The sequence below is a fragment of the Terrapene carolina genome, unplaced genomic scaffold, assembly GCF_002925995.2.
Source record: "Terrapene carolina triunguis isolate 2854851 unplaced genomic scaffold, T_m_triunguis-2.0 Scaffold951, whole genome shotgun sequence".
Lineage (NCBI taxonomy): Eukaryota > Metazoa > Chordata > Testudines > Emydidae > Terrapene > Terrapene triunguis.
The window spans coordinates 8,164,202-8,184,322 of NW_020665302.1; the positions used below are offsets into that span (position 1 = coordinate 8,164,202).

The window sequence follows — 20,121 nt, forward strand, 5'->3', positions numbered from 1 at the left end:
CACATGTGCTGTTTATTATTTAAATGCCTTCTAGAGAACTGCACATTACATTAGAATCAATTGCTTACTCAGATACCCCTCTTATGGAGGAGGTATATAACCCTCATCCATCTGTTCTAAAGAATGACTTCTGGAGGTAAGGGGGTGTCATATGCTGATAAATTAAAAAAATAGCACTGCAGTAATTACCCAGTTTATCATCATCTTTATGATTATACTAAATGAAAAACAGTTTTTTGAACTGTGTTAATATGTGTATTTATGCCTCGTTCAAGGAATAATACAATCAACTCCATCATTTCAAATTATTTCCATGTAACTTTAGAGATTGTATACTGCATTTCCCTGGGATTCCCCTCTTCTAGGTCAAAGACAGACCTTACTGGACTAGGGGATTTGGAGGAACTACAGAATAGAAATGTATCTTGTCTTGTTCTATGATATAACCTATTCTTCCCGGTGTCAAAAATGTATACTGCGTTTCCAATGGCAAGTAGATTGAGCATTAGTATCTTGTACTTTCAGTAATATTTATGGAAAACCCAACAAAGGACAGCATCAGCTCTGAATTATATCTTTAAGAATATTTGATCTAGAACCACCTAACTGCAAAAGGTTATAAAAATTTTATTAAAATTAATGTTTAAAAATTATATATACACAAGTTAAGAGGGAAGGTACTGTGCATCTGGGATCAGGCTTGATTTATGAGGGATTACAGGTATCAGTTGCAAGGGTGAAGAGATACATACATATCACATAACCAGCATAGACCCAGATGGGGGTGCAAGAGTTTTTAAAGTGTCAGTGGATAAGTGGGTTCGGGCACACCAAGTCAGTATCAGTGTAGCCAATGAGTACTAATATACAATAGGCCTATCCCAGCTATAAACAATATTCACCAACTGTACAAGAAGCTACTTTTGAATCTTTTCCATTGTTTGAAGGCAATTATCTTCCCAAGATATATTCTTATTTTAGTTAACAGCAGTGCCCCTCCAAATCTGTGTTGGCTTCAGTTACTGCCTACCAAACTGGTGATTAATAAAAAGAAAAAACAAACCATGTATTTTTTATTACTGAAGACCAACAATATCTTAGTGAAAAAATACAAAATGTAATAGTTATCACCATATAATATAAAAACAAGGCAAATAAGTAATTTGAGAACTATGTGCCATGTGACAAAAAAGTGAGTAAATTTATAAGATATAAGACACTATAGTAGATGGCAAAAAGCCCTAATTTTTCCTTAAGCCCATTCTAAAACATTCACACACAAGTTTTTTCTCCCTCATCAATACAGCAGCAGACAAATAGAATGGTTCAGGTCACACTAGAAACATTTCAGCAGTGTCTTTCTGCTTTTAGATGTGAAAAAGCCATCTTTTCTCTGGGAGACCTTGCAGAAAAGGGATGCAGACAGCAAGCAGGCATTCCATGAGCTAAATTCTTATGGACCCTTGTGAAAGGCATTTGGGAGATATGAGAGCTCAAAAATGAGATGATCTCAATTCTGGAGTATTTGAAGTGAACTTTAAAAGCCTCACCCGTTTGACAAGTTCCTGACATTCAGCTATCCAGATTTAATTTGTGGGAAACATTCCCACAATGTATGTCTTGCAGAATAGACCAGGGGTCGGCAACTTTTCAGAAGTGGTGTGCCAAGTCTTCACTTAGTCACTGTAATTTAAGGTTTCACGTGCCAGTAATACATTTTAATGTTTTTAGAAGGTCTCTTCCTATAAGTCTATAATATATAACTAAACTATTGTTGTATATAAAGTAAACAAGGTTTTTAAAATGTTTAAGAAGCTTTATTTAAAATTAAATTAAAATGCAGACCCCCCCCGGACTGGTGGTCCGGACCCAGGCAGTGAGAGTGCCACTGAAATCAGCTCGCGTGCCGCCTTTGGCACGTGTGCTATAGGTTGCCTACTCCTGGAATAGACTATCATATTGTAAGGATGCATGATTTGGAGTCACTTATACTGGTAAACTGTTCCTGAGATCCCCATTTCTCGAAAAAAATTACATTACATAAATACCTGAATATCATACAAACTCCATGCAAAGAGAAACAGGAAGATATTTGTCTTTTCAAGTAGTTTTCACATTTATCTCTCTGCCATATTCTCCCTGGTTCTGTTTCCTCCTGTCCACTAACCTTTTCTACAACTCACTTTCTGCTTGCTATTCTTAAACATTTTATCCTGCTTATTAAACTATCATCTTTCATCAGAAGGGTACTTCTGAAAGTCCCAAGTAATTGCTTCAGTTTCCTTTGCTTTTCAATTTCCCATATTCAAATGCTACTCCAACCCTTATGGAATCCTCTGATATGAGCACTCTTTCCCTTTCTCTGCTAAGAGGGGTACATAGCCAAAACATTTGGCTTACTGTATGAAAGAGCAATAATGGGGGGGGAAATATCACTATGTATTTAGCTACATTGTCCACTGCCATTTACAAGAAGAGTGTTCTTCCCAAAGCCATGAGATCATTCCTCAGGCCAGGTCAGAGAAGAACAAATGCTTCAGCACCAACGGGTTCATTTGGATCTCTCCTCTGTCATGACACTACCTCAGGCATCTCAGATTGGGAAGAATGAATACAGTGGATTTTTTATTTTTTTTTTATGAAGACATTTCTCCAGAGGTAGTCTCCAGCTCTCTATCACACACCTTCCTTTGCACCAAGATGTAAAGTTCCTTCCTTTCTTCTCAGATAACTTTGGATTAATTTCATACAGGTCAATATTCTGCCCTGCCCTTTAAGACCTTCTGTTACTTGCTGCGCTGTTAGTTACTACTATGACAGCTGCCATTTTCCTTTGGACTTTGCCAAAGAGCAACTACAGGACAATCCCCAAAGGAAATACTGTCCTTGCCCTATGTGTTTTGTATTTAGATTAAGGTAAAAATCCTCCTGACCACTTCTCAAACTGTACTTCATGAGATTATGTTTGTAATTTTAGATTCAAATTAAATGGCTAATGTAATTTACTGACTTTAAAAAACAATAAAACATGAAGCTACAGTTATGAAAAGCTTATTGGATAGCTTGAAATCTTCTGGCCAGTATGCAGGCAGCACATCATACCCAGTTTCCTCCGTCTCTCTTATTCTGGATTCTTTTAACATACTTTAAAGAACAATGTTCTCAATTTTCCAGTCTAAACCCTGATTATTATTTAACTGACAGATAAGTATAATTATTCTGGCTACCAATATAATTTTTACTCTATGTAAAATACTAAATATACAATCCAAACCTTTTGCAGTACATTATGTCAAATAAATCAACATGCAATCTTTAGGAAGTGAATGTTCTGTAATAATAAATTTCAGTAAAAAGCAAAAGTAAATAAATACAGGGCAGAGAGCCTGTATTAGGTTTTACTAGTATGCTCCTAGTAAGGTGCAAACTAACAACGAAAAGCTGTTTCAAACACCTACTGGAGCAGATTCAGCTGGCTGACCTGGGGGACTTAGTGCTGCATTCTACTTCTACATTTAGGAGCTGACTTCAGATTCCTGCTGCCTGAACCAATGGAGGTTGGAAGCTTTATAGAAGTGACTATCTCAGGGGAAGAGAAGATACGGTTTAAATGCAAAACCAATAATTGGTTTATAAGTTCCCATAACAACAAAAAGTTAAAGGATGTTTTTGTCAGTATTAACAGCACAAATTCTAAGCTGAAAGGGGTAGAGTTAGGCTGATTATCTAGGCGCTTACATAGCCCCAGTTACAACAGTGATGGAGTACCTCCCAAATACTTAACAAGTAACACTATCGCTTTCTTCCTTCTCATCCTGAAAGAGAAATAACTTGATTGTTTTATAGGTGAGTATTTGTGTGTGCGCGCGCGCGCATATAGAACTTATTTAGTGAAAGACATGTCAAAGGAATAAGTTTTACATTTTATTCTGAAAGTGGTTAGGTCCATGATCATCAACTCATGGGAGCGAGCTCCATAGCCTATGTCTAGCTCCTGTGAAAGTTCCACTTCCTGCTCTCACAAGTATCCCACTACTGGTTGACAGTTTCATTGCTCCAGTTGAACATAACTGTCAAGAGAAGTCAAGCTGATGGAGAGAGCAGCAATCTTTCTGGAAGCTAACTCCTGACATCTCTGAATAGTAAGACAGACATTGACCTGGACAAACTTAGTTAATGGGGAACAAGTACAGAGAGCAAAGCACCAGGGTGATGTATTCATTCTGTTGCTAAAAGCAGAAGTACCGCTGTGTTTTGTACCAATTACAGCTTTTTCATGGGGTATGGCTTCATTCCTACATGAGTCATAATAATTTAGCCTATAGGTCACAACTGTATTGATCTCACCATGGCTAGGTCTGTATCTAACAGACTAGGGCACAATCTTCTGGTCAGTTACAGATGGAAATAGGTTTGGATGTTTTGGGGGTTTGGGGTTTTTCTTTTTGCTCGCATGGCTATTTGGACATTCAAAAGAACCCCAAGAATGCCTAATAATTGAATAATCAGTCAGCATCATTGTTCTCCTGTGAAATGGCAAGGCAACACCAACTAACTTGGGCAGTTTCCAGAATGCCAGACAAGCAGATTGCCAAGGTGGCACTGGAATGGATTCCAATTCACCATTTTCCACAGCATCCAAGGTACCTTTGAAAAGATTAAGGTCTAAACTCAATCAATATAGGAACCTCGAGAACAAAAAACTGGTGAACTAGTAGAGATGGCTCAAGAGAAAGATGAAGTGTGAGCTGAAATCTGCACCAGACATGCTGAAATAATAAGAAACTTCTCAATCAAAACTCAATGATATTATAAAGGTAACAACCAACAGTTTTAGCTATTCTAAAAGTTTAGGATTCTTGAAGCTGAAAAGAAGGAGAGTGTCAATATTCAACCCGAGAATCCCCAAAGTAAGAGGACAAATAGTCATCTGAGGCTGGCAGTCTCAGCCTAATAGTAATCGTAGAATCTAGACTACTCTCATGATGCTTAATAATCAGAGTAGCCAATCTGTTTAGCTTTGTACCAAATGTAAGGAAGACATGGTCCTTGCCCCAAGGATCTCAGTTTAAATAACTGAATAGTATTCTAAAATCAGAGGTTCAAGGACCACTAGTGAATGGAGTACTTGGCTTCACATGTGGTGCTGGCACCTCAGTATTTCCAGCAGCTAAATTGCATTACTTTCCTAATATTACAGGCATTGTTTACAAGGAAAAGTATTTGCCACACGGGTGTTTATTCTATCACCAGGGGAGAAGGTGGCCTGCACAATTGTGAACAGGCGTGTCCACAAGAAAATCTCTATTTACACGTGATCCATACTATGAAAAAGTTTGGGAATCCCTGTTCTACTTTAGTTTCTAGTAGCACAAACTCCATACCTATAGCATCCCTGACATAGGTCACTACAAATAGAAGGTAAAAGGATTATGATTCACATATAACAAATTGAATCATGAGGTGGTAAGAGGAAAGAAGATTAATAAACTTCAAAACAAAAACAAAATAAAGGTATAGGCAGACTGGAGTGGGGAAGAGTTGCAGAAATACACTTGTATTTTATATCATTCTTTACTTAAATTTTCACCTGTGAGGTTATAACATACAGTATATTAACACATCCTAGCCATAAAACAGAATAAATAAATCATTCCTCAAAACATTTCTGCTGCCATAATGCAGTACTGCTTTTTTTTTTTAAATGATTAATCAGTTCAAACACTCAGCAAATACTCATTTTACTCATACCCACATGTTATCAAGGACCTATTTTTAATACAATATTGTTCTGCTTACTATTACGGATGTTTTTCCAGTCAATTTTAGAGAAGAATGGATGACAACAGAGACCCTCATAATCTAGCCTCTCCTTCAGCCCACATAGCAGACTCTGGACCAGATCAAGAAATTCATTACTGACTTTCACATCTTCTGGGAACTTCAGGAACCTCTGCATTTGAAATAAAAATATTTCTTTGCTCAATAGGAAAACAGAATCTGAAGCTGTTAGGTTCAAATCTTCATTAACCTGAGATATGCCAAAAACTTTAAGGTTCAAGATGGGAATGAAAGTATTTTGCTAATAGATACTTTGTACCAATTTCGCAGTGCATCAAAGAAGATCTTACCAATACTACGGCATGACACAGAGAAATCTTTCTTAACTGATTAATTGCACAGACTTATTTTTAGACAATTCTTATAATAATTGGTGAAGTAACTTGAGATAGTCAAATGATTGACATACATTCAAGGAGAATATGGGAAACATTTTCAATACGTTTCATAGAACTCTTAAAATGTGACAAAATAACAGACATCTAGAACCTCCTTTTTCCAGCTGTAGAAAAAAAGGAATTTTTAGTTCTAGCCTTCTTTATCCTGAAATATAGGAAAGGCCTCTCTACCTGGAAGTTCATGATGTTATTAAAGGTTTTTGTTGAGGTCCCTTCAGTGAATGGAGATTTTCCATAAATCATATCATAAGCAATGATTCCCAAAGACCACCAATCACACTCTGGGCCATGTGAAGCTTTACCATCCCCATTCAAAACAGTTAGCATCTCTGGTGCCATGTAGTCTGGGGTGCCAACAGGCAGCCTGGCATTCACCTGGAAATAAAGACATTGCATGTGAAGTTACAGTCTTGCCCTTGATTGTTTTCCTGGCACTGAAATTAATTTTTCATCATGCTTATAAAGAACAGAGGCATCTGGTTTTACATCACTGTTTACAAGTAAATTTATAAGTAGGAGCTTTCCTAGAAAAGAATCAGAGAGCAAGATAATTAATATAGAGTTAGTTACAGTGTTAGGGAAACTGAAAATTAATAACTTCAGATAAAACTATTCACCACATGGAGTGAGCTAACATAGACTAAAAGAGCTAATTGTTTCTACAAACCACATACAACTGAAGTAACCAAGACTTAGAATGTTGCATTCTAAAGAGCATGAGGTACCACATGCACTAACCTCTGATGTTTTAAGTGGTATGCATAGCCCAGTGATGCAACTTTCACTGACATTAATGGGAGTATATAGCTAAATTCTCATACACAAGTGAAATTTAGGGATCAACATTTCTCAGCATGACTTCCTGGCCCTACACTTCATCCATCATTCTCCCCTACCATTCCATTCTGCGTATGCCACCAGAAACTAAAATTTACTGGAATCCTGGTCTCTGAAGTGCTCTGAACAGGTTCTTCAGGCATCAGAATTACAGTCATTTTCACACTGCTACTGGCATAAGGATGAAACAAAACAGCAGGGGAGAGCAACGCAATAGCCAGGAGGTTGAAGAAATAGAAGACATGAAAAAAGGGAGAAAAGAGTGAACGTGAAAGGTAATAAGAAGGTACGGGGGCTCTGATAAAAGAAAGATTTGGATGATACAAAAGTACAGTGTACAAGGGAAGATCACAATAAAGAAAGGCTCTTTATATAAATTCCAAATATACACAACAAAAGCAGGCTCTAGACTAGAAATGTATATTCTATTTATAAATACAGCTTCTAAATATTTTAATTTCAAATTCTCACTTCTTAAAATGTATGCAATATTTTAAATTTAGAAACAGCTTGGAAAAAAAACTAAACCTAAATAAGGTTTTATTCACTTAGAAAGCAATGTGTTCAGAATCTAACTGAAATGACTGCTTTTAAAACTGGAGTATCAATAGAGTTCAAGATATGCCACCTTCATCCACACTTGGAATACATTTAGCCCTGATTCAGCAAGACTTATAAGTACATAAGAACAACCATACTGGGTCAGACCAAAGGTCCATCTAGCCCAGTATCCTGTCTTCCAACAGTGGCCAATGCCAGGTGCCCCAGAGGGAATGAACAGAACAGGTAACCATCAAGTTATCCATCCCGTCGCCCATTCCCAACTTCTGGCAAACAGAAGCTAGGAATACCATCCCTATCCATCCTGGCTAATAGCCATTGATGGACCTATCCTCCATGAACTTATCTAGTTCTTTTTTGAACCCTGTTATAGTCTTGGCCTTCACAACATCCTCTGGCAAGGAGTTCCACAGGTTGACTGTGTGTTGTGTGAAAAAATACTTCTTTTTGTGTGTTTTAAATCTGCTGCCTATTAATTTCATTTGGTGACCCCTAGTTACTGTTATGACGAGTAAATAACACTTCCTTATTTACTTTTTCCACACCAGTCACAATTTTATAAACCTCTATCATATTCCCCCCTTAGTTGTCTCTTTTCCAAGCTGAAAAGTCTCAGTCCTATTAATCTCTCCTCATATGGCAGCCATTCCATACCCCTAATCATTTTTGTTGCCCTTTTCTGAAAATTTTCCAATTCCAATATATCTTTTTTGAGATGGGGCAACCACATCTGCATGCAGTATTCAAGACATGGGCATACCATGGATTTATATAGAGGCAATATGATATTTTCTGTCTTATCTATCCCTTTCTTAATGATTCCCAACATTCTGTTTGCTTTTTTGACTGCTGCTATATACTGAGCAGATGTTTTCAGAGAACTATCCACAATGACTCCAATATCTCTTTTTCAAGTGGTAACAGCTAATTTAGACCCCATCATTTTATATGTATAGTTGGAATTATGTTTTCCAATGTGCATTACTTTGCATTTATCAACAGTGAATTTCATCTGCCATTTTGTTGCTCAGTCACCCAGTTTTGAGAGATCCTTTTGTAGCTCTTCGCAGTCTGCCTGGGACTTAACTATCTTGAGTAGTTTTGTATCATCTGCAAATTTTGCCACCTCACTGTTTACCCCTTTTTCCAGATCTTTTGTGAATATGTTGAATAGGACTGGGCCCAGTACAGACTCCTGGGGGACACCACTATTTACCTCTCTCCATTCTGAAAACTGACCATTTATTTCTACCCTTTGTTTCCTATCTTTTAACCAGTTACCAATCCATAAGATGACCTTCCCTGTTATCCCATGACAGCTTACCTTGCTTAAGAGAGAGGTAAGGGACCTTGTCAAAGGCTTTCTGAAAATATAAGTACACTATATCCACTAGATCCCCCTTGTCCACATGCTTGTTGACCCCCTCAAAGAATTCTAGTAGATTGGTAAGGTATGATTTCCCTTTACAAAAAACATGTTGACTCTTCCCCAACAAATTATGTTCATCTATATGTCTGATCATTTTGTTCTTTGCTATAGTTTCAATCAGTTTGCCCAGTACTGAAGTCAGGCTTACTGACCTGTAATGGGTGGGATCACCTCTGGAGCCCTTTTTAAAAATTGGCATCACATTAGCTATCCTCAAGTCATTTGGTACAGAAGCTGATTTAAATGAGAGGTTACAGACTACAGTTAGTAGTTCTGCAATTTCACATTTGAGTTCCTTCAGAACTCTTGAGTGAATACCATCTGGTCCTGGTGACCTATTACTGTTTAGTTTATCAATTTGTTCCAAAACCTCCTCTGATGACACCTCAATCTGGGACAGTTCCTCAGATTTGTCACCTAAAAAGAATGGCTCAGGTTTGGGAATCTCCCTCACATCCTCAGCCGTGAAGACCGATGCAAAGAACTCATTTAGTTTCTCTGCAATGGCCTTATCCTCCTGGAGTGCTCCTTTAGCATCTGGATCATCCAGTGGCCCCACTGGTTGTTTAGGAGGCTTCCTGCTTCTGATATACTTAAAAAAAATTTTGCTATTACTTTTTGAGTCTTTGGCTAGCTGTTCTTCAAATTCTTTTTTGGCCTTCCTAATTATATTTTTACACTTCATTTGCCAGAGGTTATGCTCCTATTTTCCTCAATATGATTTAACTTCCACTTTTTAAAGGGTGCCCTTTTGCCTCTTACTGCTTCTTTTACTTTGTTGTTTAGCCACGGGGCACTTTTTTGGTTCTCTCTGTGTTTTTTTAATTTGGGGTATACATTTAAGTTGAGTCTCTATTATGGTGTCTTTAAAAAGTTTCCATGCAGCTTGCAGGGATTTCACTTTTTGTGCTGTACCTTTTAATTTCTGTTTAACTAACTTCATTTTTGTTAAGTCCCCCTTTCTGAAATTAAATGCTACAGTGTTGGGCTGCTTCCCCGCCACAGGGATGTTAAATTTAATTATATTACGGTCACTATTACCAAGCAGTCCAGCTTTATTCACCTCTTGGACCAGATCCTGTGCTCCACTTAGGACTAAAGAATTGCCTCTCCTCTTGTGGGTTCCCAGACTAGCTGCTCCAAGAAGCAGTCATTTAAGGTGTCAAGAAACTTTATCTCTGCATCCCATCCTGAGGTGACATGTACCCAGTGAATATGGGGATAGTTGAAATCCCCCATTATTATTGAGTTTTTTATTTTAATCTCCCTGAGCATTTCAGTCACTATCACCATCCTGGCCAGATTGTCGGTAGTATATCCCTACTGCTATATTCTTATTATTAGAGCATGGAATTACTATCCATATAAATTCTATAGTACAGTTTGGTTCATTTAAGATTTTTACTTCATTTGACTTCATTTTTACTACATAAATAGTTCCAATGGATTTCATTGGACTACACAAGTGCTTAAGTTCTCCACATGTTTAAGTATGTTGATGAGTCAGGGCCTTCCTGAGAAAAAGCCCTTAGACCCTTTCATGTGATTTTTTACCTTGGATTTCTGAAAAGTATGCGTACAAGTAGTACTGTCCACTCAAATGTTTTAGTGGGAACTCTTGTGATACCAATGCAAAATACCTTTTAGAGAAAAATAAAGGAAAATCAATAGCTACCAAGATCTTTTAAAGTATGAATTCACATTGTAACACAGCCTTAGTGCCAGGAGAAGGGAAGCACTGTAAAAGATTTGTCTATCCACAACTGAAAACCTGTATAAGCTAATCTGTTTACAGATCTACCTACAGCAATGGAAAATACTTCAAAGACGAAAAGCATTAAGTATTATCATTAGTACTCCATATTAGACGGGAAAGACAAAATAATAAAGTATCAACAGTCAGGAACGGACATGAAATTGGTTTTCATTTTTGACTGAAGTATCCAAACAAGACATAGACAAAGTTTATATACACTTTATTACCGTTTTGTTCGCTGTCATTTTGGCAGCTGACCCAAAGTCCACCAGTTTAATGTGTCCTAGTCGGTCAATGAGAACATTCTCTGGTTTGATATCTCTGTAAATAAGCACAATACAATCAATAATCTCTCTATGCCAGTCAGTAGCTGTTCCTTGCTGTCACTTCTACATAACATCTCCTTACTACTCAATCTGTGTCTCCTCAATTGCATGCTGTTCTTCATAACCCTACATAGGGATTCTGTGGGGTCCAGACTTCCAGTTGTTGCTCCACTCACAACTTTGGTTTTAGGCAGTCAGCTACTGAGTTTTCCCCACTGGAGGGTGGAGGAACCAACAATTAATAACAAATGTATTTCTTCCACCAGAAAGAAAAGAGAAGAGAGGAGCTGGTGTTGCATTGCTATTTCATGACACATCAATGTGCTGACCTCGAATGACAATGCAACATCACATGGTTCTCAACCCAAATCCTTATAACCAACTTATTTTGTTGTTCTTTCAAACTCCATTCAAAGCCAAGTAGTCTTCTAGCTGTTAAAAGTCTGTGTCCTGCTGCCCTACATGCAGCAGCTGCTGTTGGTTGGAACATATGTGTTGTCTGTCCATACGACTGAACACTTGGGGTGAGTATCAGATTGTAATGACATCCATGTATCAGGGTGATGGGTTCCTTAGAAATTCTTGTAATGCATACATGCACCCAAGTACTCTAACATAGAATCATAGAATATCAGGGTTGGAAGGGACCTCAGGAGGTCATCTAGTCCAACCCCCTGCTCAAAGCAGGACCTAATCCCCAACTAAATCATCCCAGCCAGGGCTTTGTCAAGCCTGACCTTAAAAACCTCTAAGGAAGGAGATTCCACCACCTCCCTAGGTAACCCATTCCAGTGCTTGACCACCCTCCTAGTGAAAAAGTTTTTCCTAATATCCAACCTAAACCTCCCCACTGCAACTTGAGACCATTATTCCTTGTTCTGTCATCTGGTACCACTGAGAACAGTCTAGATCCATCCTCTTTGGAACCCCCTTTCAGGCAGTTGAAAGCACTTATCAAATCCCCCCTCATTCTTCTCTTCTGCAGACTAAACAATCCCAGTTCCCTCAGCCTCTCCTCATACTATATTGGCTTTGTTTTTCCAAAGCACTCATCTCACCTCAATAATCTTTAACAGTTCAAATAATTTATTTTATTATTTGGTGCCAAAAACATCCAAGCTCAAGTGTTGTAAAATGTCTTCATATTTCTATAGTACAAAACAATGTAACTGAGCTTCCAAACATATCTGTCGCCATCCTTTCATATTAGTTTCAGAGTTTACACCAAACTTAATGCCTTCAGCTACAACTGCAGCTGGAGTATAATTCGTTTTCTAATTTTTTTCCTAACATGTATGAAAGACAGACCTTGGAATAGATGTCATATGAGATTTGGAGTTCACCACTCCAATACTCATTCCAGAATTAAAATGATAAAATCATAAGTGTATTTCAAAGAGATGCCCACCTACCGGTGTACATAGCCCATCTGGTGCACACTGTGAATCGCCAAAACCAGCTCTGCTAAATAAAACTGCACCATACTTTCATCTAGTTGGTCTTCATATCGGTTTAAGAGTGACAATAAGTCTCCTCCAGGTTGATACTCCATAACCTGAATGAAATTTTAGAGACATGGCTGTAGTTCAGACACACAAAAAGACATCCCATTAAGCCCTTAAATACTACATAGGCCAGATAATCTTATAGTTAGGCTTGGAAGGATTGTATTTTATCAGTAAATGTAGATAAACATCAATTTCACCGTACATACACAAATCGATTGAAAACTATATCCATTGATGATAGAAATTTACAGATAGGCTAAGAAAGAAAAATGTTGCTTATTAGAGTTTAAGGCTAAAATTTTGACATACAATGTTGACAGTTTCTTGTTTTAACATTTATAAAGCTTTAACTTTTTGAATCTTAGTGTCTGTCATTAAATAATTATTGTCTGACACACCCCATTGTCTGACTCTGCATAATTTCCCACAACTGCGAAAAAAAAAATAAAAAAAAAAAAAAAAAAAAAAAAAAAAAAAGCTTAGGACCTATAATTTTGCACAACTCTGAAAAGTTACATTGATAAAAATAGAAAAAATGCTTAAAATAAATAAAAAAAAATCAATATTATCCATTGAAATTGTTAAAAAAAAAAATAATCAAAAATTCTGCCAAGCCTACTTATAGTGTAGAATTTACAGAAGGAAAGGTTCAACTTCCAGCCACCACAATGCTGTTTAATACAAACATAGAAAAGTTCAACCTTAAACACCACAGAAGAGAAAAAAAATCTACACTTACCAAGTAGAGATTTTTTTTGTCCTGAAATGCATAGTGTAACTGTGGGATCCAGGTACCGCTACTCCTAGATAATATACTCAGTTCTGCCTCAAAAAACGACACCTACAAAAAAAAAGAAAAAATGGATTAGTTTTAATCCTAATAAAAAGTAGCAGAATGGATTAGAATTCCCTAGCTCCAGAGGAACATCCATCATTGCCATAAGCTTATAACGTGCCATTTATTCAAAAATTACTTACAAACCATCATCTGCCACTAACCTGCTGTGTGATCTGGGAAAGTCATTTCACCTCTCTGTACCTCTATTTCCCTTCCCACACTTCATTGCCTTGTTTGTTTAGATAGGAAACTCTCCAGGGTAACACCATCTCTCATTACACATTTGCACAATATTTAATATAATGGATCCCCAATCTCATTTGGCACTTTTAGGCACTTCCATAATAAAAATAGTAAATAATACCACCACCGCCAATTGAGGAAAAAGAAAATCAGACAAGAACAAGAACCCATGCTAGCACAATTAGGACCGAGCATCCTACGACCAATTCTGCAATAAATACATAATGAAACATTAAATTATAATGCTACCTTAAATGCAATTCATTCAATAAGATTTCCATCAATCTAGCTAATCCCAAATCACCCCGAACACCATGAGGTGGAATTTATTGTTGAAATATTAGTGTAATTCTTTATTATATCATTTTACTCCAAGTTAGAACCATCTTTCCCATCAGAGTTTTTAATCAAAGTTTAATAATAGAGGACAGAAAATGCTCACAGCCACTAGGTCACCTTTTGCAGGTCTACTGACATAATTAAAAGAATATACCATAAATGAATGCACATACATGTTCTCGTGCCAACAAGGACTCCTTGTTCATCACCTTCATAGCATAGACATCACCAGTCACCTTCTCTCTCACCACCTGTACTTCTGCAAAATGACCACTTCCCACCACACTTTTTACTTCAAAATCCTTCACGCTGGGCAGCAGTTCCCGTAACTCAGCTACAGTCTCTGAATCTGCACAAAATGGAAGTTATTTTACATTAGGCAAGTGACATTTTGTGATGATTACAGTTTTAGCAAAGGAAGAAATATTCCTTTAGTTCCAAGCCCTCAATAAATATTAAATCACTTTATAATTTGTTTGTTTACGTACATCAAGCATAATTAATTATTAAAAAATGCAAATGCAAAGTTATGACTGTGATTTTAGAGTCAGGAAATTCAAAGATAGTTTGCACAGCAACCATAACTCAGCCCCTTTTATAGCATCAGAGAAATCAGAAATAAAGGAGACCTATTAGACCATCTCAATCATTCTCTGCCAATACAAGATTAGTCTCTATACTGTGTCAGAGTACTTTGTCCAGTCTAGTTTTAGAAGTCAAATGGCAGGGTTTTCACCACTTCCTCACAACTTCCCTTGAGAGAGACTATTCTATAATCTAATAGAAATTACTAGCAATTTTTTCTTGATATTCAGCCTAAATTTTCCTTTGCTCAGTTTATCCTATTATTCCTTGTTATACTTCCTTGGATCATGATAATCAATTCCTCTCTCTCCATTATTTTAGTCTTCAAACACTAGTAGTTTCACTCTATATTTAATAATTGGAAGTCACCAGATGTAACTATTATAGATAGTCTTATAAACTCGGTTTAACTAAATGTTGTGCAATTAGATCTTAGCAAAAATGCTAGTTGATTATAATGCAGTTCTCTTTAGAATCTCAGCATATCACTAGTAAAATGGGTTTACTCTGACTGAAAAAAATTCTTAGGTGCCGACCTATTGCTTACAGGATATACCCACCAACCCGCTCACATACACAAAACACCATGCATAATACATGGTATCTAAAATATTACACCAGGCTAAAATAATTAAATATTTATCTTCCTTCTTAAATCAGTCCTGCCAAGCCTTTAATTATTCTCATATTCTCCAAATTCCTTCCAATTTGTTCATATCTGTCAATGGTTTATAGCCAGAACAATTCTGTATGCAGTACTCTGAGGGGCTTAGAATAGAAGTGCCTCCTGAACCAGAACTATATCATAACTACAAAATCACATTAGAAAAGATGCACTTTAAATCCTTCAGCTGACTGTGCAGGTGGACCTTTGCATATGTACAGAGCTCCAAAAAGTTCAGGGGAGTTCCACATAAATGCAGGAGTTTCCCATACAAAGTCAGTTACAGGAGCAAATCAAAGACAGCAATATTAATGCTTTATGCATTTAAGTTTGTTATTTAAATGCCCATACTTTTAACTACTATCCATCAAATTAGTTCTAGAATTAGTCTCAGAAAACTTACACTTTTTTACAAAGTTGCCTACATGTTTAATTTTCATTAAAGCAGGATTGCTGCATTCTTCAAAAAGAACGAATAGGGAATCAAGGATGCCTTCCCGGGAGAGAGGAGACATCTGCTGTTGAGTCACAAAGGGTGGCTTCCCCTGAAAAAAAAGCAACAGCAGATGGAGTCTCAGACAATAATGAAAAGCCTCAAATCAATAACATATGTATAGGAACAGATTATATATTATCCATAAAAAAAAAAAAAAAAAATCACTGCTTCAGAAATTAAACAAATAATATTTTAGAGGTTTGTTTTAAATACATCAGATAGTGATTAGTGATGTACACAACTATTACAAATGTTTTACTTTTTTCCTTGAAGAAAACAAAAAAGGCAGCTAAAAGGCCAAATCACATCATTCGTGTTCTTTTTCTAGGTCCTTAGAATGCTTCTGATTTAAGTTGTCCTATTTTTATACTAGCCCATGGATTTTGCCATGTGCTTCAGGAATATCTAGGCCAGCAGTTCTCAAACTGTGGGTCGGGACCCCAAAGTGGGTCACGACCTCATTTTAATGGGGTCGCCAGTGCTGGCATTAAACTTGCTGGGGCCTGGGGCCGAGCCCAAGCCCCACCATCCGGGGCTGAAGCCAAAGCCCAAGGGCTTCAGTCCTGGGTGGCGGGGCTCAGGTTACCGGCCCCCTGCCTTGGGCTTTGTCCTCCCCTCCCCGGGAGGTGGGGCTTGGATGGGCTCAGGCTTCAGTCCCCCTCCTGGGGTTGTGAAGTAATTTTTGTTGTCAGAAGTGGGTCACAGTGCAATGAAGTTTGAGAACCCCTGATCTAGGCAATTACCATAGCAACTCTTACTTGAAGTAAAAGGCTGTTTAAATCCTGGACACTAATTGAAAAAAAGATGCTTGAAGTGCAGCTAGTTAGTCAAATGATGCTTATGACTACCCCCATCTTCAAGTGCAAGTGAGAAGCCTGCAAAGACTACAAGTCCCAGCATGCAATGTTCCATCTTCATCTCAGAAGAGTCCACTAGAATTAGATGCTCCATCTTAATCTGAAATGTATAGTATGTGAGCAACAGCTCCATATTAAAAGATGGTCAGCAGCAATCATCTATACTTTATGCAAATTAGGTGCAGACTTTGAGCGTCTAGCAAGAAGCCTCTCTATCATCCTCCAAAAAATCAGTTGGGCAAAGGTTGGTAGCCCACACAACACAAGACATTTTTATACAGTGAACATAGATGCAAACAAGATGCAGTTCATCAAGTCTGATGCACACTTCCCTATACCTGAAAGAGCAGGTTCAGCCGAGAAGCACGGCTAGCTATGGGCTCCATGGAAGCTGGCTCCGTCGGACTCCGCACAGCATATTTAAACTTCAACATCTTCACAGTTTACCCCAGAAATATACATCCTAAAAAGAAAGTTGGAAGGGCTGTCAAGTGGAGATATTTTGAATAGGGGGAAATTTTAAAAGAAATCTCGGATAATTTAAGCCAAAAATTTTTTTTGGAGAAACAAATATTAAAAACTAATTAGGGAAAAAGACTCCATGAAGTCCACTAGGGACCTCATTATTGCTAATATATTTCATGTGGAAGGCTCTGAGCTACGGGTAACAGTACAGAGCCCTACATAGGGCAGGGCGAATAATTGTTTTTTCAGTTCAGTGGGGTTACCTGAACCAATAATATTTTGTTTTTTCTTGTCTACATAAAAAACTGAAAGAGTTTCATTTCGGGTTGGACCCAAAACGAAACATTTTTGCGGGAAGGGAAGCTAATTAAATCTAGCTAAATGTATAAACGAAATGTCATTTAAAAAAAAATCAAAATGTCTCATTTCCAAAGTGTCAAAAAAGAAATGTTTCAACTTTTTTGGAAATTATTCCCTCATTTTTGACTGAAACTATTTGCTAAATTTGACCTGAATTCATGAACAGGTTCAGTCAATCCAGAATTGCATTTTTTGGTGAATAAACTATTTGCCAAAACAAATTCACCCAGCACTAACTCCAGGATGCATAAGGTCAACAGAAATGTTTGTGATTTTATCAAGTTTCAGTTAAAATAATTTGTTGTTAATCCACCCCCCCCCCCCCACACACACACACAGGTTTGGTCGACCTAATTACATCACACAGGGTGCAACATTTTTCACAACCCTGAGTGATGTAACTAGGTCAATCTAATTTTTAGGCATGGACCATGCCTCATATGCTTTAGAGGAGAAATAGCAAACAAGATCCTACAAAGTGCTGCCAAACATGCAAGATAAAGACATTGAGAATTGAGATAAAGACATTGAGACATCGAATTGGCCCTGTCAACACTGGCTCTTCACTTGTGAGGTACTCCCTTCTCTTCATGTGTCATTATATAATGCCTGCATATGTAACTTTCACTCCATGCATCTGAAGGAGTGAGTTTTTTTACCCACGAAAGCTTATGCCCAAATAAATCTGTTAAGTCTTTAAGATGCCACCGGACTCCTTGTTGTTTCTGTGGATACAGACTAACACAGCTACCCCCTAACAATTGAGAAAAGAGAATCCCTCTCAGCCACAGTTAATCTAAAGGTTATTTGTAACTATAGGAAGAACTATGGCTTCATACACAAGCAGGATCTGTAAACTCACACTGTAACTTTAATCACGAGGGGAGATTTTCAAAGCTGTTTAGGAAAGTTAGATGCACAACTCCCACTAAACTTATGGGAACTGTGGATCTAAATCCTTGAGACAGCTTAGAAAGTCTCACCTCACAGCAGTGACAGAGGCAATGAAACTTGTTGGTTAACAGTACAGTAGAACCCCAGAGTTACGAACACCTGGGGAATGGAGGTTGTTCGTAACTCTGAAATGTTCATAACTCTGGACAAAAAGTTATGACTGTTCTTTCAAAAGTTTACAGCTGCCAACATTGACTTAATACAGCTTTGAAACTTTACTATTCAAAAGAAAAATGCTGCTTTCACTTTTTTTGGTAGTTTACATTTAACACAGTACTCTACTGTATTTGGGTTTTTTTTCCTTTTGTCTCTGCTGCTGCTTGATTGTGTACTTCCAGTTCCAAATGAGGTCTGTGGTTGACTGGTCAGTTGTAACTCTGGTGTTCGTAACATTGAGGTGCTACTGTACCTGCTTTATAACCAGGCAGGAGGCCTGTCAGCTAGCCTAGTGCACTCAAATCATAGGGAAAAGACACCTCACTGCAACATTTCATAACCAAATGGTTTAAGGGCCATTCATCCCACCTAGGAAGGAGAGCCGTAATATAGCTGTCACCACCAAGTCTTCTGCTCCCAAAGGACAGGCTGAGAGCTGCCCCCACCCAAGCGATCCCTCAATGTGTGTGTGTGTGGGGGGGAGAGGGAGTTGGCAACTCCCTGCCTGAAGGAACGGGCAGGCCACCAATGAGAGGAGAATAAGGGGGCTTGACCTCCTCCCTCCAAGAGAGGGGACTTAAGGGGCCTATGGGGCTCGACCATCCCTGCAGGAAGAGCCCAGCTCCCAGGAAGACCCTAATGAGATGGGAATTGGGAGGGCTTGACACCCCCATCTCTCCAAGGAAAGAGAGGGGAGTGGGGGTAGGCTGACCCCTCCCTGCAGAGAGAGCTCAGCTCCCTCCAAGGGAAGGGATGGGGGCTCGACCCCAAGTCCCTAACAAGAGCTGGGGAAGGGGCTCCCTCCCTCCCGAAAGACCCCCAACCGCTAACGAGAGGAGACTAGTTGGGGGGGGGCTGAGCCCCTCCCCCAATGACGGGAAAGGGGAGGGTTCCCTAGGTCCAGGGGGAGCCCAGGAAAGTGGGCGGGGAAGAAAGAGTCCCCTCGCTCCACGGAGGGGCCGGGCTCCCCTATAAACAGACACCCAAAGTAGCTCTCCAAGACCTCTTACGTTCCCAGCAGCCCCCACGCCCAGGGCCTTTCTACCCACCGCCGCTCTGCTTTGCCGCCATCCAGGTTTGAACGGAGCAGGGGGGAGTGGTCTCATCACCGTCATTTCCGGTGACGCGAGGCAGACGTCAGCCTTAGCCAATCCCCCAATGTTCCTCCTGGTGTCGTTGACGCTCCGCCCAGAGCACGTTCGCGCGTCAACCCAGCCCCTCCCCGCCGGAAAAACGTTGTGGGCGGAGTCAGTCAGCTCTGAGGCCGGTGCTCGCGGGCAGGAAGGAGGGGGGAATTGTTAACGGTTCTAACCGTCGCGTTTCCCTCTCCTCATCCCTCCCCCTGAGGGAAAGCGAGACTGGGCTTTCCTGGAGGCTGAGGCTGGTCTCGGTCTCGCCAGAAGAGGCAGCCCGCGTACAGCGCCTCGCTCTGCCACTCACTCACCCCACCATCTGAGGCCTGCCTGGGCCCACAATGTAGGCAAGAGGGGGTAGCACTGAGAAAAGGC

At 39.0% G+C, this 20,121-nt stretch overlaps 1 protein-coding gene across 2 annotated transcripts in view; it reads right to left on the reverse strand.

The window, feature by feature from the left end:
• CIT (citron rho-interacting serine/threonine kinase) overlaps positions 1–19,718 on the reverse strand; it is a 90,819-nt gene extending 71,101 nt beyond the window's left edge. For both annotated transcript variants that reach the window (XM_024197388.2, XM_024197387.2), the window contains exons 1-9: positions 19,663–19,718; positions 17,017–17,141; positions 15,729–15,870; positions 14,250–14,425; positions 13,396–13,497; positions 12,561–12,703; positions 11,050–11,143; positions 6,411–6,614; positions 5,800–5,953 (exon numbers count right to left, since the gene is read on the reverse strand). In XM_024197388.2, the coding sequence (XP_024053156.1) occupies positions 5,800–5,953; positions 6,411–6,614; positions 11,050–11,143; positions 12,561–12,703; positions 13,396–13,497; positions 14,250–14,425; positions 15,729–15,870; positions 17,017–17,112 (1,111 nt within the window). In that variant the 5' untranslated portion in view covers positions 17,113–17,141; positions 19,663–19,718. The remainder of the gene's footprint in view (positions 1–5,799; positions 5,954–6,410; positions 6,615–11,049; positions 11,144–12,560; positions 12,704–13,395; positions 13,498–14,249; positions 14,426–15,728; positions 15,871–17,016; positions 17,142–19,662) is intronic.
• Between the last annotated feature and the right edge of the window lie 403 nt (positions 19,719–20,121).